This window comes from Dromiciops gliroides, chromosome 3 (assembly GCF_019393635.1).
Source record: "Dromiciops gliroides isolate mDroGli1 chromosome 3, mDroGli1.pri, whole genome shotgun sequence".
Classification (NCBI taxonomy): Eukaryota; Metazoa; Chordata; class Mammalia; order Microbiotheria; family Microbiotheriidae; genus Dromiciops; species Dromiciops gliroides.
Window position 1 is genome coordinate 603,225,047 of NC_057863.1, and position 22,090 is coordinate 603,247,136.

The window sequence follows — 22,090 nt, forward strand, 5'->3', positions numbered from 1 at the left end:
CTTCCCCTGCAGTCTCTCCATAGTACTCACACTCACTCACACACACAGCTAGTTGTTTTCAGAGCCAAGCTCCAGCCCAGAGGCACGCAGGGCTTCCTTCGCTCATCTTAACTACCTCAGTACGGCCTCCTCGGTCGGGGGGACAGGGGGAGGTCTCGAAGGAGGGGGTATCCTACCTTACGGCCCCTGGATTTGTAGAGATTTCTCCTCAAGCCTTCAGCTTCTCCCTCTAAGTACCTGCGGTAGAGCTGTGTAAAAGCCTAACGTGGGTCTCTCCTACTCCAGCCAGCTTTCAGTTCTGGCTGAGGATTGGGTTTGGAAGGAGGCTGGGGGTGGAGGAGATCATAGTGACTGGTCCTCCCAAATATACACCGCACCCCCACCCCCACCCCACCCCGCCGGGAACGGAGATATGCGGGCCCTTGCCCTGGCCGCCAAGGTTTGCCGGGCTAGGCTAGGGGCGGGCAGGGGGTGGGGGGGAGAGCCCCCAAAGTTCTCCCTCCCGCGGGTCCCGGGAGCCACGTGCGCTATAGGGGAGGTGGGGGTGGGGGATAGGGGAGGCGGGGCCGTACTCACCCGTAGAGAATCTGCCGCTGCTGCGGACGCCTCGGGCCCCTGCCCCCCAGCGAGCCCAGCAAGAAATCGGGGAGTGGGGTGGGGTGGGGAGGGGGCTGCCGGAGTCAGCCCAACCTGGCCCTGGCCCCCGGGAGTCTCCGGATGGGGCGGAGAGCGCGTTGCGGCCCCACTGACCATAGTCTCTCCGCCGGCCCGGCCAACTCTGGCTCCCGCCGCGTCTCCCTGGCTCGGAGCTTCGCTGCGGAAAACCCGAGCGGGGGCGGCTCCCCGCCTGCGGCCCCGGAGAATCCGGGGGCGCCGGGAAGGGATCTCCAAGCGGGCCCGGAGATCAGCACCCCAGCCTGCCGGGGCGCATCCCCGGAGAGCCTGAGGCGCCGGGGCCGGGCCGCCGAGCCCGGGCGTCCGGGTTCCGGGCCCCGTCGGCTGACGCTCCTTCTCCCTCCGCAGAGCGCCCTGACGACGGGACGATGACGGCAGGGAGCCCCGGAGCCCGCGGGGAGGCACAGAGCCCGGAGTCCCCCGGCCTGCCCTCGGCCCCAGCCCGCGCCCTCCGCCGCCTGGGCCGCCGCCGCCGCCTGGGCCGCCGCCGCTGCTCCCAGCCCGAGCTACTGGGGCTGCGGGCTCGGCTGCGGCTGCGCTCGCCGTCGGGGGCCTTCGCGGCGCTGGGGGCGCTCGTGGTACTGGTGGGCATGGCTGTGGCCGTGGCGGGCTACTGGCCCCACCGCGCGGGGCCGCCGGGGACCCGGGCGGCCAACAGCACGGCGCCGGCAGAGATACGACGGTCGGGCCGTCTCCCGGGCCCCTCGGAGAAGCTGAGGCTCCTGGGCCCTGTGGTCATGGGCGTGGGGCTCTTCATCTTCATCTGCGCCAACACGCTCCTCTACGAAAATCGCGACTTGGAGACCCGACGGCTCCGCCAAGGGGCCCTGCGGGCGCAGGCACTGCGACCGCCCGATAGCCCAGCCGGGGACGGCGGCCCCAGGACTGCCTTGCCGCCCGGGGGGGGGCTGGCAGCCCGAGAGGAGAGACTTCTCGCCCCGTCTGGGCGCTTCCCCCGTCCCGTCAGTGCGGAGCCTGCGCTCGGAGCCCCCGAGCCTCCGCCCGGCCCTGCCCGCCCCTCCGCTCACCAGGTGGTCGCTGAGGGCCCCAGGGCCGCGGGGGGAGCCCTCCCCACCCTGGAGCCCCCGAGGAAGGCTGGGACACGTGGTGATCGCCGTGCAGCCGCAGGTTCTTGCAGGGCACTCCAAATCTTTGGACTTGGGCCGGGGCGGGGTGCTGCTGGGAACCCCGCCCAGCGGCGATCGCGCACACCGCAGCTGGCCTCGCCTCGACCTGCTCAGCCTGGGCGGTTACACCAAACTGGACGGCGGTGGGGACTTAGGGGCCCGGGTCTGAAGTGCTCCAGAGGCATCCTTCTAAAAGACTGCAGTGCGCACACGCGCTGGGAGTGGGACCGAGGCGTCCGGATGCCAGCACGGAGCATCTTCCAGACACTGGTGCTGGCATCTAGACATCCGGACGAGCTAGGCAGCTCGGCCCAGGGCTGCCATCGATAGTCGTTCTCTTGACCCAGTCTCTTCAGGGTCTGACTCTTTGGAGGAGAGAGCCGGAAGCTAGAGCAGCTGTTCCCGCTCCAGGCCTGTAGCAATACCTGGAGTATGACTTTCGGGAAGGGGCCTGGATTTGACAAGTTCCTCCTCTAGGCTCCAGCTCTCCACAGACCTTTGATCTGCGAAGCTGCCTTCCCAAACCAAGCCCGAGCCCCGAGAAGACACTGAACGAGGATGGGGGGGACGGGGAGAACGCATATAGTGGTTATTGCTGGGATCTAGGAGTCCATGAGTCAAGTGGGGGTGTTTTCGGCCTCTAGCTTTGCGGGGGACTGGTGCTTTGCGGAGACAGGTCCAGGGCACAGACCCCAAATCTCTTCCTCAGGTTACCCAGCCCACGCCCAGTTTATTCCCCTTAAGCTCTAGAACTGCAATAACGCCACAGGCCCCCCTCCCCTCTCCCTCCTCACGGAAGCACCTCCCCGGTTCCACAGGGGCCTAGTTCCAGTTGGCCTGGGATAGGGGCCGCTTCTCAGAAATCATTTACGACTCGTTTGGAAGCTGCCTTCTTGGCGGGGTAGGGGCCAGGACCTAAAACAAGGACCGGATTTGAGTCCCCTTCCCAAGATTCATTTTTGCTAGGGACGATTTTGGAAATAAGCAGACCAAGTCTTTGTTTGAAATTTATTGAAAAAGTAATACAAGCAGCAAGACCGACCCAGTATATCTAAACACTATCACAACCTACCCTGCCTCTCCTACCAAAGTCCCAAATAGCAGATTCGATCATCACCTAATTTAATCTAAGAATTTTCCCAGTTTGATTCTGCTGCCATAGCTCCTAGTTCATCAAGAAATGTAAACAGCTATTCAATACAATACATAATTATGAGTTTTTTGTTTTTTTAAATTTACAAACCTTCATTTTCTTTTTATTTTGCAACTAAATAATACACTTGAAAACTGAATTTGTAGAAAGAAAACCTAGATTGGGAACAAATTGGTGGAACAGGGTCTGGAGCCTGGATGGGGGGGTGTCTTGGGCTCCCCAAGTCTCTCCTCTCCTACCCTTCCCCTCCCCCCACTGTACTGGATACAGGGTGGGCCTGAGATGCTGTAAACAGAAACTCTGGAATAGCCTGCAGCTAGGGATGACAGATCGAGCTGCAGTCTGTCATCTTGGGGTGGAAGAGAATAAAAACTGTAGAGAAAGTTGTTTGTGGTATGTCTGAGTCACTTTGGTCAAGTTTCTGCCAAGTCCCTAAATCTGGGGGTATTGCTAAGCCTCTGGAGTTCTGATCCTGCCCTACAATTCCCCTCCCCTTGGTGCCCCAGAAGGGTAGCCCCCCTATCTCCTTGCATCTGGTTCTTTTCACTTTTAAAACACAATAGGAGCAGAAAATCCAAATAGTCTCAACATCTACTGCCAGGTTAGGTCAAGGGGGAGGAGAGGAGGGAGGCTGTAGGGCAGCGTGTATTGCAGGCCAAATGACCCCCACTGCTTGAAGGAGGAAACAGGCCCAAAGGGGAGACAGATATTTGACTAAGGCCACGCAGCTAGTGAGCTAGCCACTTGTGAGCCAGCTGAGGGACTAGAAAGAGCCACAGGCCCACCAACCCCTAGTTGTGTGACAACAGATGAGCCATTTAACTTCTCTGGGCTTTGGTCTTCATCAGTCGATGAGGGGACTAGGCTCTAGGGATATACAAAGTTGGGATGAGGACTCGGCTCTACCAAGTTCATGCTTTAAGTCCTATCACTCTGCTCTAGGACAACTTTTCCGTAAACCTCGGTGTTCATTCCTGCCTGACCCCAAACTCTGTGGGCCCTACCAGTATGTCTGATAATGTACTCAGCTTTTTGTTCCTGTCCTTTATATGTGAAGATGATACCACCAGCCTGATCTCCATAGAAAGAGAGGCTTTGTGATTTACCTACTAATGGCGATGGGCTTACAAGGAGTCTTTCACCTCACTGTGGCCTGGCTGCCTGTGTGACCAAGAACACCTGCTCTGCTGTTCTATAAACATGGCTCCTGACATTTTCTTGACTGGTGGCTGTCTTCATTTGGCATCCATTTCGGGGTGGGGGCACCGATTTAGCATCGCTCCCTGAGGCCCACTCTTCTCCCCTGCTGGGATCAATTCCAAAGTAACTGGGTGCTCACGGCTGACAGTGATGTCCCTCCTGGTTTACAAGCTCTAGGGAGGGGAGGCCACAGAATGGTAGCCTGGGGGAAGGAGGTGGCTGGCATCAGTGAGCTGCACGATACCACTCTGAAGCCTGGACAAACTGCTTACTTTCTTGCCCCCTTCTTGCAGCTCCCTTTGTCCACATCCTAGGAAGCCCTTTATCCTTTCCAGTTCCAGGTTAGGGGAGATGTGTCGGGGAGTAGAGAGGCAGGTCAATGGGAGGCCCAGTGACCGCGAGAGAAAATCCTCAATTCTAGGCCCCAGCCCTGGGCTAGGTTGGGCAGGTGCCTTGGAGGCAGGCACAGGGAACACTGCGATCATGAATCCTGAGGACGTCAGTTCTAAACACTTTAAAACCAAATTCAGCAAGCCTCAAACTCGAGTAGAAAAGAGTCAAGCCTTATGGAAGGAAGACATGCTCTGATTCCCAGGTCATGCTACAACCCTGGGAGAGGAGACCAAGGTCCCAGGCCCACAAGGGCCTTGGCTTAGGGAGAGACCCCTTGGCAGGCCTGGGTGGGGAGAGAAGGTCCAGGCCTGCTGCTCTGATGCTTCTAGATGGTGGAGCTGCCCTAGGAAGGCTTCTTGGCAGAATGTGACAGTTCAAGGCCAAACCCACCAGTCTCCTGCGTGTGAGCAGCACATGGTCAGAAACAGACTCACTCCCACACCTCATTAAGCCTCCCCATCACCCCTCCTGAAGCCAAGGACTTTGCTGTATCGTGCCTGCTGGGTGGACGATGCACAGTCCATTTGGGTGGTCAGCAGCTGTTGTTTCGAGACTACCATCCATAAAGTTTGATCTCTTATGTTGGGAGTGGGGAAAAGGCTGTTTCTGAAGGGGCCAAAAGTTTAAGGAGGTGGGTGACAGTTTCATGAATGTGCTTGAGAATTCACAGTATCATATATATTTGAAGATCCAGTTTCTTTGCTCTAAGCTACTGAAATAGCTTTTTGAAAAAAAGAGTGTTAGAGAGTAAAACACTACATTCGAAGCTGAGGTCTCTGCCCATTATGGTGTGCATTTGGCTCTCTGCCCACGATTCACGAAGAATATCCTTCTAATCTGACACTGGGGAGAGACACTGCCACTTCCCCAGGCTTCTATCAGACAGATGAAGTGAACTCATTGGCTCCAGAGGGGGAAGAGTTGGTTTTTGTAGCCATGTCTGCCACCTAGAGGGTGCAATAAAGAACAGAGACCAATAACCTGGCTTTCTCCTCCAGCACAGCAAATGAGGTTCTTGAGAGGCGGCAAAGCCCATGGAATGGTCAGTGCCTGGGGTCAGAAACAGGTATGAAAAAGTGAGGAGTGCAAGCCACCCTGAAAAAAATCACCACCGCAGAGCTAAAAAACAGTCCACAGAGTCAAAAGTTGGGCGGTTTCTGACATCACAATCTAGAAAAAGCTATGGCAAAGGCTCAGTGGCATCTAGAAGAATCCCACATCATTAACTCCAAATGCAAAAGAAGGTGAATTTTCTGTGATTTTTAGAAAAATCTTGAAAGTCCAAAGCCTGAATGCTGAAGGAAGTTTCCTTCTTTTTCTGTTAGTTTTCTCCAAGACTAGAAAAGGAGTTGGGTGAGATTCCTGGAGGGAAAAAAAAAAAAGGCAGATCAAAGAAAGAATAGGGAGAAAGCCGATCTAGCTTCTTGCTCTTGTCCTAGGGCTAGGACACATGCACACTATGTCACAAGGGGCAAATAGAACTCAAAGGTCATCTAGTCTAAGGGTTCTTAATCTGGGGTCCATGGATTCCCAAGGGACATGTGAACTTGGATAAGGAAAATATTACATCGTTACTTTGGCTATCCTGTAACTAAAATTTAGCATTTAAAACATCATTCTGAGGGGGGGGGGTCCATAGGCTTCACTGGACTGCCAAAAGGGACCACGCCAGAGAAAAGACTAAAAACCCTGGACAAGAGCCCAAGTGGCCTCCAGTTTTCTTTGCAAGCTCTTTAGTGAAGACCTGCCTTTTGGGGCAGCCATTCTCCCTTCAGACAGCTTACCTGTGAGAAGTTCTTTCTTACATTAAACCTAAATTGGCCTTTCTGCAGCATCAATGCCCCGCTCCCATGGCTGTCCCATGGGACGGCCCTGCAATGTTACAAAGTGTTCCTGTTCTTCCTAAAATGTGGGGCCCTGAATTGAACAGTTCCCCAGCCATGGTAGGCCCAGGGCAAGCTGGAAGAGGACAACCACCTTCCTCATTCTGGTGCTCAGCTCCCCATCACGGAGCCCAAGATTAGCTTTGGTTCCTTGGCCACCATGTTGTGTTGCAGACTCAGAGAACTAAAAGAGCAGCATCTGATAGGTTTTTGTCTTGCCTGTAAAGTCCCCCACTTGAATTTCTATAGTTCTTTAGAGAGCCGTCCTATAAAATCAGGATCCACTCTCCCCACTTGGCAGACAGTAATAGTAACAGTCCAGTGTTTTCTAGCATTTTAAGGCTGGCAAAGGGTTCCAATCTATTGTTTCACTTATCAGATGTTACCCTGAAGCTCATACAGCACATACGTCTCATGGTCAGGGCTGGAAGCCCAGCCTGAGACAGGGTTCTTGCGACTATTCCAAGAGAGGAGGGCAGAGCACATTCAAATCTGACTTGGAGCCTCTCAAGTTGGAGTCAGACATACAAGAGCTCCCTATCCTAACCCAACCATTTCATTTATCCACACTAATTTTTGTCTTTACCTCCGGAGGTCCCAGCTGGCTCATCCATGCTGATCAGACTATTGCTGCTAGGCAACAGTCCATCATCTACCTAACTGACATTGTGGGGATCCCTCAGCAACGCTTTCTTACCTGAGTTACTCCTCGGCGATCTCGGTCTCCTGATGGACAACCACCTTGGTCACTGACATGTCGGGGTGCTGTTCCTTGGCTTCTTTGATTGCCTGAACAAGGACCTAAAGAAAGAGTTGAAGTAATTAAAAAGAAAGCAGTGGGGCCAATTTACAAAGGAAGAAAATGGATTTACAAGAGCATCTTTATAGTACAGGCAATCCCTTCTTCTGTCCTGAAGGCAGCATGGATGCTGATCTAACTTGATTAGGTCAAAGGAGATGAAAGTCCGGCTCCAGGCTAGATCACAGTAACAAGTGGCAAGATCCCACAGCTTTGAGGGGTGGGGAGGGAAAGCCAAGGGGGCCCTTCGGAGAGGATTTACACAGGATGTGAGTGTAAGGAGAAGGCTGCATTAACAGCTCAAAAGTGGAAGAGGCCACAGCAAGGAAGCAAGTTGAGATCCCCATCCCCGAAGAGCTTTTAAGACAAGGCTGGACAAAAACTTGTTAGGAATATTGCCCAGGTTATTCCTCCTCGGGTGTGAACTGGATTAGATGACCTGGGGAGAAAGTACAGGGCAGAGGTGGTCTGATGAGCAGGAGCCAAGTGGCTGGGAATGGAAGCATAGGGAGAAGGAAACCTAATGGAAAGAAGCCGGCCACATGAAGAGGAGGTGAGATCAGATCAGAAGCTACAGGAGAAAACCAAGAGAAGCAAACAAGAGAGAGCTCGAGAAGGGAGAGAGGAGTAACAATGGAGGAAGTGGGGGGACAGGGAGCCCTTGGGGGCAGCAACTAAGCTAAGCCTTGAGAGAAGCTCTTAGAGTATTCCAGGCATGGGACACCCTACACAAAGGAAGGGAGGTGGGAGAGGAAGGCTAAGTAAAGACAACACCCAGTGGTCCATTTGGGCAAGAATGCGGAGAACAAGATATGATGACAACTAAGGCCAGAAAGACAAGTTGGAGTCAAACTGCAGGGGCCAGGATGAGGAGCTTGTTTTATCCTTGAGGCAACAGGGAGCCACTGAAGGTTTTTAAGGAGGGAAGTGCATCTGATGCTTTAGAGATTATTTTAGTAGCTGTGTGAAAGAGGGCTTGGTAAGGGAAAAGGAAGCAAGAAGTGAGGGAGGAAACAAGAGAAAGAGACAGAAACAGAGACAAACTGGAAACATGAAGAGCACTTAAGATACCAGTGTAATAATTTGGGTTAGAAGTTATGAGAGCCCAGCTGGGGGAGCAGTCATATGTGTGGGATGAATGTAAGAAGTGCGGTGGAGATAGACACAAGCACACACATGGGCAGCAGGGCAAAGGCCATTAGGTAAAGAGAGGTTAAGACAGAGCGGGGGTGATTTAAGGGGGCGAGCTCCAGGAGGACAGGAGGGAAAGAGAAGAAGAAGCCATCTCAGCAGCCCTCAGGGGGCTTATACTCTCCCAGGGAATGCAGCACATGCACGGGAAAGTACAAGGTAAGTTGGTGGAAGCAGAGAACATTCACAAGTGGAGAAACAGAAAGACTGACTTCATGGACCACGAAGGAACAGGTGAAGAGTGGGTACAAATGCATGAAAGCTGAGGGGCAGAACAATTCCTACTCAGTAGGCCTGTAAGCATTTATTAAGGGTGGACTACATGAATGGCACCAGAGATGAGGAAATGAGATCCAACAGGGGAGACGACATCAAATGACAAGGCACATACAAGACACATACAGGAGAGAGAGAAGGTAACCTCAGAGGGAAAGGCCCTAGCAACCAGGGGAGACCCGGATGGGCCTCCTTGAACAAGGTCTTTTTTTCTAGTTTATTTTTTTAATTTTGGGGGGTTACATTTTGAGTTCTGAGGAGTCTCCCTCCCTTCCCCCCGATTCCACATTAGAGAAGGCCACCATTTAATATAGATCTATATGTGGAACCATCCAGTACCTAATTTCCTATGTCAGTTTTTTCTTTGGAGCTGGATGGCATCTTCCTTCACAGGCCCTTTGTAGTTGATGTAAATATTCATATTACTCAGAATAGCTTAGTCATTCATAGTCACTCTTCCAATAACATTGCACTTGCTGTATACAACATTCTCTTGCTTCTGCTCATTTCACTTTGCATTATTTCATTCGAATCTTTCCATGTTTTTCTAAAATTTACCAGCTCATAGTTTCTTACAGCACAGTAGTATTACATCACAAACATCTACCACAACTTATTTAGCCATTCCCCAATTGATGAGCATCCTCCTGCTTTCCAGTTTTTTGCCACCACAAAGAGCTGCTATAAATGTTTTAGTCCGTAACAGTTCTTCTCCTTTTTCTCTGATCACCTTGGGAAAGAGACCTAATAGTTGTATTGCTGGGTGAAAGGGTATACAGTTTTATAACTCTTTGGGCAGAATTTCAGATTGCTCTCCAAAATGGTTGGATCAGTTTACAATTTCACCAACAGTGTATTAGTGTCCTCATTTTTCCACATCCCCTCTAATACTTGTCATTTCCCCCTTTATTATTTTAGTCAATCTAACAGGTGTGAGATGGTAGCTCAAAATTGCTTTAGTTTGCATTTCTCTAATCAATAATGATTTAAAGCATTTTTTCATCTGACTACATATAGCCTAGATTTCTTCATTTAAAAACTGCCTGTTGATATCTTTTGACCAATTATCAATAAGGCATGAGCTGGGTCTTGAAGGAAGCCAAGGAAGTTAAGAAGTAGCAGGGAGGAGCTAGAGTGCTGTGGGGGCATGGAGGACAGCCCATGCAAAAGTACCAAGCACTGTGGGGAGGAGATGGCAAGGAGGCTGGTGCAGTTGGCCTGGGGGATGCGTGGGGTGGGAGTATAAGGAGACTGGAAAGGCAGTGGACCACTTTGGCCAGCACCTGAGGGGAGAACAGAGTGCAGAGGAATTAAATGCCAAGCTAGGGAGATGATCTTTCTCCTATAAGCCACAGGGAGCCAGTGAGGCTTGTGAATAGAGGAAGAACATGGCTGGATCTGCCTGGTTATCCTGGCAGCTGTGAGGAGGGCAGGTTAGAGAGGGAGAAGAGGCTGGAAGCAAGTGCCCAAGAATGAGATGACCAAGGTCTGAATTGGGGGTGTGGTCTTGAGAACAGAGGACACAGACCTGAGAGATGGAGCGTTATGGGTGCAGAGCGGGAGGAGGGTTTCCAGGTACTGAGCTTGGTGACTAGGAGAGCAGGAATGAACTCAACAGAAGTAAGAATGTTTTAGAGAAGTGGAAGTTTGGGGGGAAACAGGTTCCATTTTGTTAATGCTGAATTTGAGACACTGATGCAGGCAGACATCCAGTAGGGATTTTGTAATGTGGGGGACTAGTGTTCAGAAGAGAGCTTTAGACTGGATATATAAATCTGGGACTCATGCACATATAGATGTTTTCCTAATTAAACTCAGCAGCTTGAGGGACAGAAACCACATCTTAAGCTTCTTGTTGGTCAGTTAATAAACATTTATCACGTACTTACTGTGTGCTAGGCACGGGGAGAGGGGGGGGGGAGTGGGCGGGAAAGGGGATACAAAAAAATACAAAAGACCATTCCTGCTCTCAAGAAGCTCATAATCTGATGGGGAAACAATCTGTAAACAACTAGGTACCTTCAAGATAGACACACACACACACACACACACAATAAATAGGAAAAAAAATCAACAAAAGGAAAGGAACTAGCACGAAGAGGAATTGGGACAGGCTTCTTATGGGTCTCCTGTGGCATCAGTGCAAGCACAGGATTGAACACATAGAACACATAGCAGGTACAGTAGGATAGTGTCCAGTTCTAAGCACCACATTTTAGGAAAGAGTTGAAAACACTGAAAGGTATTAAGAATAGGATAATCAGCGGGCAGCTAGGTGGCGCAGTGGATAGAGCACCGGCCCTGGATTCAGGAGTACCTGAGTTCAAATTCGGCCTCAGACACTTAACACTTACTAGCTGTGTGACCCTGGGCAAGTCACTTAACACCAATTGCCTCACTAAAATAAATAAATAAAAAGAATAGGATAATCAGGATGCAGGGAGTCCTTAAAACCACACTGCATGAAGACCAGCTGGGGCAAATGGAGCTTTTCTACAAGGAGTAGAGAAGATGTGGTGAGGTGGGAGGAAAGGCTGCTATCTTCACATAACTTAGAGCTTCCTGCTGGAAGGGGAGGTCAGCTTTGCACTGCTTAGCCCCAGAGGGCAGACTGGGGCCCGATGGGCAGAATTTACAGGGAAGTCGATTTGGGCTGGATATAAAAGAAACACTTCCTAATGATCGGGAGGCCCAGAAGTGGAGTGGCTGCCCAGCCCCAGCTCCCTTACTCGCAGGGATAGGACTGAAGACCCACTACTGCCGGACTGCTGCTTGCCTGACTCAAAGAGGAAGAATGGGGTGATAGCTCAACAGATTCCTTGGGGGCGGGAGGCAAGGTCCTCTCTCCCTTGCTCTGCCGCCCTTGTTTCTGGGCCCTTTCAGTTACATGTGCTCAGCTACAGATCTCAAACCTGCTTCCATCTGGGAAACGCAGGTTTGTTTGTTTTTTTCATTTGAAAGGCTTTCTTTATCACCCTAGCATCTCTTAGAAAGAAAGGATGTGAAATAAGAGATCTGTCGGTCCTGCAGAAGACACCGAAGGCACAAATGTGCAGCTCCTCCCCGCTCTTTCTCCCCAGGCTCTAGACCTAGCTGATAATCAGAAATACCGATTCTGACCTTTTAGTCTCTAGTTGCCCAAAGCAGACAAATCACATCTTTATCACAGTGTCAGAGCTGGAAGGGACTGAAGAGACAGCTTGTCTACGTCCTTTGTTTTACAATAGAGGAAACTGAGGCCCAGTGACATAAAGTGGTCATCCCAGGGTCACAGTGAGTTAGCGGCAAGACCAGAATCCTTCCCAATCTCTCCTAGTGCTTTTCCCACTACATTGTACTCCTCATGTTTCATGTGCACAAACATACAATGAATACAAGCACACTTCACACAACAATGCCTTAACAAACAGCAAGCAACAGTGTTAACTTCCTGAAGGCCAATTTTCCACCATCATAAGGCTTACTGAGGAGACATAAGTAGCATGCTTATGGAACTAAATGTTCTCTAGAGCTCTGTTCTGCCTGATCTACCTTCTTTCTTTCTTTCTTTCTTTCTTTTTTTTTTTGTGATGCAATTGGGGTTAAGTGACTTGCCCAGGGTCACACAGCTAGTAAGTGTCAAGTGTCTGAGGCTGGATTTGAACTCAGGTCCTCCTGACTTCAGGACTGGTACTCTAGCCACTGTGCCACCTAGCTGCCCCTGATGTACTTTCTTTCTTTTTTTTTTTCTTTCTTTCTTTTATTTTTTCCAGTTACATGTAAGGGTAGTTTTCAACATTCATTTTCATAAGATTTAGAGTTCCAAATTTTTCTCCCCTCCCTCCCTCCTTTCCCTCCCTCCTTTCCCTCCCCCCTCCACAAGATCACAACCAGGTGATATATGTACAATCCACAAGTGTTCTTTTTTATCAGTTCTTTCTATAGGGGTGCATAGTAAGCTTCCTCATTAGTTCCTTGGGATTGTCTTGGATCATTGCACTGCTGAGAGTAGTTAAGTCATTCTCAATTGCTCATTGAACAATACTGCTGTCACTATGCACAAAGTCCTCCCAGCTCTGCTCACTTCACTATATATCGATGTTCATTAGTCTTTCCAGGTTTTTCTGGGATCATCCTGTTTGTCATTTCCTATAGCACAAGGCTATTCCACCACAATCATATAGCACAGCTTCTTCCATCATTCCTCAACTGATGGACATTCCCTTGATTCTCAATTCTTAGCCTCCACAAAGAGTTGCTATAAATATTTTTTGTACAATTTCCACCTTTTCTCTTTTTCATGATTACTATTGTTAACTGTTTCCCTTCCATCCTATTCCCCTCCCCATGATATTTATTCTATTATCCATCTTCTTTCATCCTATCACTCTTTTTTTTTTTTTTTTTTTGGTGAGGCAATTGGGGTTAAGTGACTTGCCCAGGGTCACACAGCTAGTAAGTGTTAAGTGTCTGAGGCTGGATTTGAACTCAGGTACTCCTGACTCCAGGGCCAGTGCTCTATCCACTGCGCCACCTAGCTGCTCCTATCCTATCACTCTTCAAAAGGGATTTGCTTCTGTCTGTCCCCCCTTCCATGTACTTTCACCAAACTACTAAGTGACAGGAGTCGGGGGGTAGCACAGGGCCTATGTTTTCTGCTTTTATATCCCCCAATATCCATGGTAGTGGATGGGTACAAAGGAGGTACTCAATAAAGACTTCCATTAGATTGTAAGCTCCTCACAGGGAGGGACTTTCCTTTCTGTAGAGTTTAGCACAGTCTCCATCCCCCCCCCCCACTCCGTAAGTGCTTCATAAATGTTTATTGGTTGATCCCTAATCAGGGCTTTCTTCTCCACCCACTGGCCCATTACCTCTCCTACCTGATCGTGATCAATGTCGGCATCTCCTGTGATCACAATTCTTTTTTCAATCCGAGTCTCAGAGATCCCACCTTTTACAGTCTAAAATCAAAGGGAAATGGTTAGTAGGGACTTTCAATGCAAAAAGGGGAAACTTTAAGTCTGCTGCTGCTTAACAAAGGAATCTGTATTTTCATCCTTTTCTCCCAGATCTTGTCTGGAACTGTTACAATGATCATAACTACAGCTCCTCAGACCCCTGAAGTCTTCAATACAAAAATCCCTTTCCCTTTTTCATTCATGCTCTTTGCTCAGGTTTTTTGTTTTTGTTTTTTTAGTGAGGCAATTGGGGTTAAGTGACTTGCCCGGGGTCACACAGCTAGTAAGTATTAAGTGTTTGAGGCAGGATTTGAACTCAGGTCCTCCTGACTCCAGGGCCAGTGCTCTATCTACTGCGCCACCTAGCTGCCCCCTTCTTTGCTCAGTTTTGATGATCAAGGAAAGCTACCATAAAGGAAGCAAGAGGAGGAGTGGAAGGAGCACTGGGCTTGGAGGCAGAAGCCCTCAATCCTTTCCCTTCACTGTGAAAGGCAGGAGGTGAAGAGGCGGTGTGTCGCAGTGGATGGAGAGCCACCTCAGGATCTGGATCGCATCTATTATCTTATTTCACCCTCCAAGGCAGGGATTTTTACTATGTCCATGTTACAGGTGAGGAAACCGAGGCCAACTACTCAGACTGGCCCAGGATTACACAGTCAGTGAGTGTCTGTGGCAGGGTTCGGACTCAGGTCCCCTTCCTGACGCAGAACAAAGCACTGTTCACTACAACCCACTGAGGCAGACAGCGCAGGACTGTCTTGCTACAACACCACTAGAGACAAGTATAATCACGCCCATTTTGTGGATGAGGACACTGAAGCCCAGAGTCCTTAAGCAACTCAGGCCAACGTGGGGAAATGACGGAGTCCGGGCTCTCACCCAGGTGCAATGTCAGAGAGCTGGACACTCCGAATAAATGTGTCAATGAAAAGCCTTCATTAAGCCCAGGGCCAAGTGCCAGGAAGATGACTTTGAGCAGGGAAATGTGAATACAGGCAAGGCGTGTCCTGACCTCAGCAGACAGAGCTCCACACAATGAAGTGGGGGCTGCAGAGGAGTCTGTGGTGTGAGAAATCACCCCGTGGGGAACAGCCCCATAGGGCTCCTGCTTCCTGGGGGATTCTGTTCTCAGCCTCCCACCCTGAGTGTGGAACACAGGATCTGTCGACCCAAAGTGCTCTTCTGAAAGGTGCAGCTTTAAATGATGAGGTCACTGGGGAACAGCTCAGCATCACATCTGCCCATTTCTCAGGCCCAAGGATGGAGTTCTCCTGAATAATCCTTCCTTCTTGTTGTTTTTTCCAGTCCAAAAAATCCTTCTTGCTGGCAGGTCTCTCTCTGCCCTGCTGGGCATCATCACTGTCCCATCCACCCTAGCAATGGCCTTAGAATCTCTTCCCCCCACCCCGTTGCTCCAAGCTGTCCTTGTCCTCAGATGACTGGCCATTGGCACTGTCTCTCGTTACAGAAGTCTGGGAGGGGAATCGAGGAGCCCAGACAAAGAGGAGCTGGCTCTGTGTTCACTGTTCTCAGGAACAGAGGGCCTTTATTGGGGCAGGAGAAGGTGGGAGAGAGCATAAGGAAAGTCAAGACCATGTGGGATGTATTGTTACAAGGTCCTAACGCTGGCAGAAAGGGGCTCTTCTCAGGCACCTTCCAACTCAAAGTGCAGGCAGGACACTGGCAGCCATTCTTCAGCATTACCCTGCTTAAGAAGGCCCAAGCTCTCATGGGAACACCGGTTTGGGCATCTCTGCCTCAATAGGCATGTTTTTTGAAGCCTGACACAGGTCCAATAGACTCTCACTCTTGGTAGCAGGTTGTAGCACAGGCTGGAATGGGGAAAAGACTTGGAACAGGAAGACCACTTAGGAGGCTGTTGCAATAATCCAGGCAAGAGGTGAGGAGGCCCTGCACCAAGATGGTGGCTGTCTGAGTGGATTCCAGAACTACCTCAGCTGGGACAGAGGTCACAGAAGTTATCTCTTCCCAATTTCCTTTGCCATTTGTTATCTTTGGGAAGCTGGGTACAAGTGGGGGTCACAGCTAGGGAAAGAGCTTTAAAATGGCCTTATGACTCAATTTCCCACACAATTCCCACTTCCATCTTCAGTTGCTAGCTTGGAGGTTTCTGCTCCCCACTTCCCCCATGGCTAACTCAGAAAATGGTAGTGTGGAAGGAGCCCTGGAGGTCGTCGAGTCTAATTCCTTTGGATATTATGAGAAAACTAGGGTCCCAAGGACAGTGAATTGATCAAGGTCACACAGCCTGGACAAAGACCTATGGCTCCTAGGCCTCCCAATTAAGGGCTCCTTTTATTATACTGTCATGTCTCAATGCTGCCTTTCCTAGATGGTCCACAAAGACCGGAGAGTCCACAGGGCAATCGAGGGGTGATCAAACAGATGGGCCATTTTCAATGGACAGCCTCTTAGGAGCCCCTTCCCAGGTTTCCTAAGTCTGATGGGGGCCCCCTCTACTCCCAGTGTCTCAGCTTCTTAATCTTGGCATCCTCCTCAGCCCTTTGCTCACCCCATCACCTGCCATCTCTGCTTCTACAACATCTCACTTCCAACCCCTTCTCCGCTCACACAGCTGCCATCTTAGTGTCCTCAGCACCTCCTGCCTTCAAGGCTCTTTCCCATTCCAGTCAATTTTACAACCTGCTGCCCAAGTCATTTTCCTTCAGTGAAGACCTGGCTATGGGACTCCCCTTCCCAGCCCACTCCAGTGGCTTCCTAGAACCTCTAGGATAAACTGTAACTACCCACCCTCTCCCTGGAGCCTCGAATGACATCATTCCCTATCCTCCCCTGGAGGTCCAGCCACACTGGCTTCCCTCGGTTCCCCCCTTCATCACACTCTGGTCCTCCCTCATGCCTGGAGGACACTTCCTGCTCACTTTGCTTTAAAGGATCCCTACCTTCTTCAAGGAGACTTTCCTGATCCACTAACTACTAGTACCTTCCCTCTTCTTATACTACCTTGTATTTAGCTGCTGTGAGTGTGTGTATTTACCTTTATACTTAGAATGCACATATCTGTCTCCTTCCATTAGAATATAAGCTGATTTTGAGTGGGAATTGTTTCATTCTCTGAACTTGTACCCCCAGTGCCAGGCACTGCATCAGTTGATAAATATGTGACTGATTGTGCTTTCTGGATCACAAAGTGCTTTCCTCATCACCGCTGTCCAGAGTAAGTCATGGAATTATTATCATCCCCATTTTGTAGTTGAGGAAACTGAGACCAAGATGTGGTTTTCTCCAAATAAGCTTTGTAGCTGGGACTTAAAAATAGGTTTGTGCGGTTTTAAATTACCATTACATAGCTAACACTTTTTAAAAAATTACATTACACTGTCTCCTCAAGACTACCAGCGAGGGATCTCTTGGCATCTGCTACCTCCCCCCACAGGGCACTTAGTCTGCTTCTGTGGCAATCTGTATTCAACTTCAGGCAGGAAGCAGAGACTTGGGAGTAATTCTGCTTGGGGGACAAGGTAGGGCTCCACACCCCTGCCAAGGCCAAGTGTCCAAGTTAGCACTCCAGCAGGTACCAGTCTCCCCGGGACGTTACCTTGGTAATCTGAGTCGTGGTGGTGCTGCTCGTGGTCTCTGATGTAATGGTCTGAGCTGTCAGCAGGACCCCAGGATCTAAGTCGTCATTGCCCTCATCAGTCTGTGGGGAGAATCACAGACCGCCATTGAGCTTCTCACTGGGCAAGATGACAGGCCTAGGAAGACACAGCACCTGCGGCATCCTTGGCTCAGCTGCACATTTTCCAATAATAACCTAGGCCCTAGAAAGTAATCCTTTGACTATCAGTCCCTCTGACAAAGTCAGCGAGAGCAGGAAAGGCTAGATCCCCTCAGTGGCAGTCTAAGATAGAGACCCCGGGAGGGGAGGCTGGGATGTGACCCTGGCTGATGGCGGGGCCAACACCACTGGGATCCCATGGCTTGGCTGGCTGCATGGGCATGGGGCCATCCTGAGAGAGGCAGAAAACCACATCTCACTTTAGCTGGAAAGAGAGAAGATGCATCTGATGGAGTATAGGTATTGTGGAGAAGGAATCCACATCACATAACAAATCTCTACCCTTTAGATTGCTTCTGCCTTTGTTAACAAAGTTTCTAACAATGAAACAAGGGAAATTCAACCAATTCACTCAAAGAATAAGGGGTGACAACGTGTCTTTCCTACAGGGTTAACTTTTTTTATGATGACAAAAGCAAGAAACTTTAAAGCTACTTTTCATCTGTAGGTATCTTTTATGTACATGTTGTTTCCCTCATTAGAATATAAGTTCCCTGAAGGCAGGGATTATTTTTATCTTTTCTGTGTTTCCTGTAGTTAACTGATTTCCTCATTGATTACAGAATAGCCTGGAAGATGCAGTGAGGAAGGAGAGGAGAGGAATGGTGAAGTATGTGAAGAGGCATCAGACGTCCTGCGCCTGCCTTCAAAGAGCAGGACTAGGAGCAATGGGTTTCACAGAGGCACACTGATGCTTCTAGATCAGGAAAAACTTCCTAGACCATGCAGCTGTACAGAGGTGGATGGCTGACTGAGGAGGCCGTATTCTATCTCCCTTTCCCCCTCCCCCACGAAGCTGTAGAGGTGTCCCCCCTCCCCCACTGGAGACCTTCAGCCACCAGTGTGATGTGCTATAGGAGGATTATTTTTCAGGAATGATTTGGACTCAATGGTTTTTAAAGTCTCTTCCAACTGTGACATTCTGTGATTCTGTTGAGTCACTGGGTTGCTTGGTTTTGATACTGTCTACAGCTCAATCTCCCTCTCAGGGGTATCTGGATGAAGTACCTCCAGCCTTCTGCAGAAAGGAAAGGCTTTCAGGGAGAGAACACAGCTGCTGACCGATCCCCTTCTGCAGTGGGAATGCTGGGAAATGGCAGAAAGGGAAACAGAGGATTGGAGGATAAGGGTGGTGGTGGCAACCAGCCCGAGACACACCTAGTAGAGTAGCGGATCCATAGACAAGCATTTATCAAGAACATGTGCCACACCTGCACATTGTGTAATTCACATTGTGTTGGGTGTGACAACATGCACACACATAGTATTGGCTAACATTTTCTATCGCTCTGATGCGCCAGGCACCTTTACAATGATTCTCTCATCTGTATCTACAAATGCATATGCAGTCATGATTAATCTACACAAAAACAAATATAATGTAATGTTTAGCATGAGCTGAGCCTTGAAAGTGACTCGGGATTCTAAGAGGCAGAGGTGAAGAAAGAACACATTTGGCAGGTAGGGCCAGAGAAAGCTGACTCAGCGGCACTGAAGACTACTGGAAGTAACGCACGATGCCACTGGGAAGGAGGGTCCCAGCCACAGTGGAGAATTTTAAATGACCTGGAGGGAAGAGAGTGCCCTGGGAACAGGATGACAGTGCAGCCTCTCCCTCAGTGTAGAGGACCATCCTCGGAGGCTGGAGGGGTGGTGATCTGTCCAAAGTCACTAAGCTAGCCAATGTCCGAGGTAGGCTTGCAGCCCAGGAGAGTGATGTGATCAAGCGTGTGCTTCAGGAATAATATGCGCTGGCAGCTGCAGGGTACAAAGGCATAGAGAAGGAAGAGACCTGAGGCCAGGAGAGGCTGTTGCCGTAGTCTGGGTGAGCAGTGAAGGCCTGAACCATGGTGGTGACCCCACCAATGGAGAGAATGGAACAGATAGATGCAGGAGGTATGGGGGAGACAGAATCAACAACCTGGCAACTGATGGGATATGGGGGTGAGGAAAGAGGCAGGATGGAGCCTAGCTCCAAGGCCATCAACCTGCCTGGATCCCAGTCTGCCAGCCACAAAGGTGCAGAGTGGTCACTTGCTAATCCCTTAATGCTGTCCTCAAACGAAACCTTCGCAACTCATCCTCTTCTCTCTCAATCCCGCTTCCCCCAAATTTTGGTTTTTCTTCTGAGGACACCACAAGCCTTTGAGTCATCTAGGTGCTCAACCTGGAGGTCGTCCTTAATTCTTCTCCATATTCAATTAACTGTCAAGTCTGACAAATTCTACCTCCTTCCCATATCCTATCCCTTCCCTTGGTCACCATGCTAGTTCAGGCTAGTTCCTTAAGTGGAATATGGCTGCAGCCTCCTAAGTGAGCCCATGAAACTTCCAGTCCCCTTCTGACCTGTCCATAGCTACCAAAACAATGTTCCTTTAGCATGAGTCTGACCACATCACTTGCTGCCTCAAGCATCTTCAGTGGCTCCCAACTACCACTTTTAGGAAAAAATACCACTGCCTTAGTTTGGCACGTAAACCTCTCCAGGCTTATAGCTTAGATGATGGTTTTGGAAGTAGGAAGGAAGAAGTAAGTCCTGAAAAAAAAAGGCTTACAGGACTTCTTGATAATTATCTGTAGAGAAGGCTGAAGGAGAGAGGAGCTGAACATCAATTCAATATTGTGGACTTGAGGGCTTGGGGTAGTAGTAGGGGGCTTATAGTGCCCCAGAGGAAAGAGGAAAAGCCCACTCCCCTGTCACATTCTCTACATTCCAGCCAAAATGTTCTACTTGCTTTAATCTACCTTGGTCCTCCAGCTCCTGCGTCTGTGACTGCCTAAGCAGCCCCTGTTTCTACAATACTCTTTCTCCTGCATTTCTGCTTCATTCCATACTCACTTCAGGCCCCACTTCCTGTAAGAAAGCTTTCTCAACTCCTTAATACATTTATCACCTATATACTCATCTGTTTACATACACATCTCAGCCTCAAGTAAGAAGCCTGTAAACTCCTTGAAGGCAGGACCATTTTTCATTTGGTCTGGATGGTTAGCACCTAACACAGCTTCTGAATACTTGGGCACCCCGTGCTTGCTGGCCAGGAAGATGGCTGCTTTGGGGCAGAGTGTTCAGCTTACAAGTCCCCCCTCCACATCCCCTCCCTTCTTGTTATGTCCCTGCAAAGAGCAGAAGTGAGAATGATCATGTTCCACTTTCTCTCCTGTCTGTACCTGCCCCGGCAGCAGCCTCTTCTCCTTGACCCTCACCCCCGGGGCTAGCCTAACAATCCAATCTAAAGACAATAAAATTAGGACCGGCAGACTCTTGAAGCACTGGCTTCTTTCTCCTAACCTGTCCCTTCTAGCAGCTCTCCCCAGCCCGGTGAGCTTGCACAGTACAGTATGGCAGTAAGGCATGTCTGGAATGACCCTGGGTACCAGGCCTTTCCTAGCTCCCCAAAGGCCCTCCTCCCACAAGCACCCAGGTTCAGTCTTGAATTCATGGTCAGCAATTCTCTCCACTTCTGATTCCCTGATAAGTGCTACCAGTCTCTCTCCTTCCCTCTGCCCCCCATTTGTTATGGATTCACTTCTTCCTTCCCACTTGGAAAACCATCACTTAAGCCCAAGCCTTCATCCTTATTCAGGCCCAGACAAGCTTGGGTACTTACTGCTCTGCTTCCACCCTCACTCCCAAACATTGATTCTAACTTGTCACTCCACTAACACCGCACCCCATAGACTCTATGGTCTCTCCAATCCCAGCTTTTCTGCCTGTTCTACAAAGCCTTCTACAATCTACCTGTACTACTCATGGCCATTAATCTCACCAGTTCACCAACCCCAGTTTTTGTTTTTGTTTTTGGTTATTTCCAACACAGACTGGCTAACCTGGTAATCAAATTAGCTATTTATGTATTCTGAATCCAGGGCAAATATGTTCTGTTGACTGATAAATTAAAGGGACTTTCCCCCTTCTGAATCTATGAATAGCAAAATCAGTAAATAAATGTCACCTGCTATAAGTATGGAGAAGACCCTGATTATAAGTATCTGAAGATTTAGATGAAAAAAAAAAGATATCCTACCTGGGCAGCCTCATAAGTGATGGTTTTGGTCTCAGTGTGAACAATGGGGACATCTTTGGTTGGGATTTCACTCTTCCCAGCATTAGTAACATCAGAGATGGTGACTGTCTGGGTCTTCACCAGGGGAGGCTACAAAATAGTGGAAAAGCAAAATTACTTCTGTCCTTTCTGAGGGAAATAGGTGGCCAACCTTCTGACATTGACCTGATCAAAGTTTCAGGGCCAACTCAGAATCCTCAAAGTTGTTTGCACAGGACTTGCAAATCACTCTGAAGTAGCTTTTTTTTTTTGGGGGGGGGTTGTTTTTGGTTTTTTTTGGCGAGGCAATGGGGGTTAAGTGACTTGCCCAGGGTCACACAGCTAGTAAGTGTCAAGGGTCTGAGGCCGGATTTGAACTCAGGTCCTCCTGAATCCAGGGCCGGTGCTCTTCCACTGCACCACCTAGCTGCCCCTTCTGCAGTAGTTTTAACAAAGTGTCAAATCATAAGGGATGGTAAAGAATTCTATTCCTATAATAACCTGTGTGTGCCTAATGGAAAAAATAAAGTAGCCATAAGACCTTCCAGTTAAAATGAATGACTTAAAGCATTTTGGATTGACTTAGG

General features: G+C 49.6%; 2 protein-coding genes across 6 annotated transcripts in view; one reads left to right on the top strand and one right to left on the bottom strand.

Annotated features, from left to right (window-relative positions):
- The first annotated feature begins 842 nt into the window (after positions 1 to 842).
- On the top strand, positions 843 to 2,107 carry TMEM200B (transmembrane protein 200B). Its single transcript, XM_043992714.1, is given in 2 exon segments — positions 843 to 1,565; positions 1,567 to 2,107. Coding segments are annotated over 2 exon segments (927 nt in total). The 5' UTR covers positions 843 to 1,043; the 3' UTR covers positions 1,972 to 2,107.
- A 689-nt stretch (positions 2,108 to 2,796) lies between these two features.
- The window catches only part of EPB41 (erythrocyte membrane protein band 4.1), a 196,699-nt gene continuing 177,405 nt past the window's right edge, over positions 2,797 to 22,090 (bottom strand). For all 5 annotated transcript variants that reach the window (XM_043992709.1, XM_043992711.1, XM_043992710.1 and 2 more), the window contains 5 exons: positions 21,486 to 21,614; positions 17,218 to 17,319; positions 13,560 to 13,640; positions 7,129 to 7,232; positions 2,797 to 5,910 (listed from right to left, as the gene is read on the bottom strand). In XM_043992709.1, the coding sequence (XP_043848644.1) occupies positions 7,134 to 7,232; positions 13,560 to 13,640; positions 17,218 to 17,319; positions 21,486 to 21,614 (411 nt within the window). In that variant the 3' untranslated portion in view covers positions 2,797 to 5,910; positions 7,129 to 7,133. The remainder of the gene's footprint in view (positions 5,911 to 7,128; positions 7,233 to 13,559; positions 13,641 to 17,217; positions 17,320 to 21,485; positions 21,615 to 22,090) is intronic.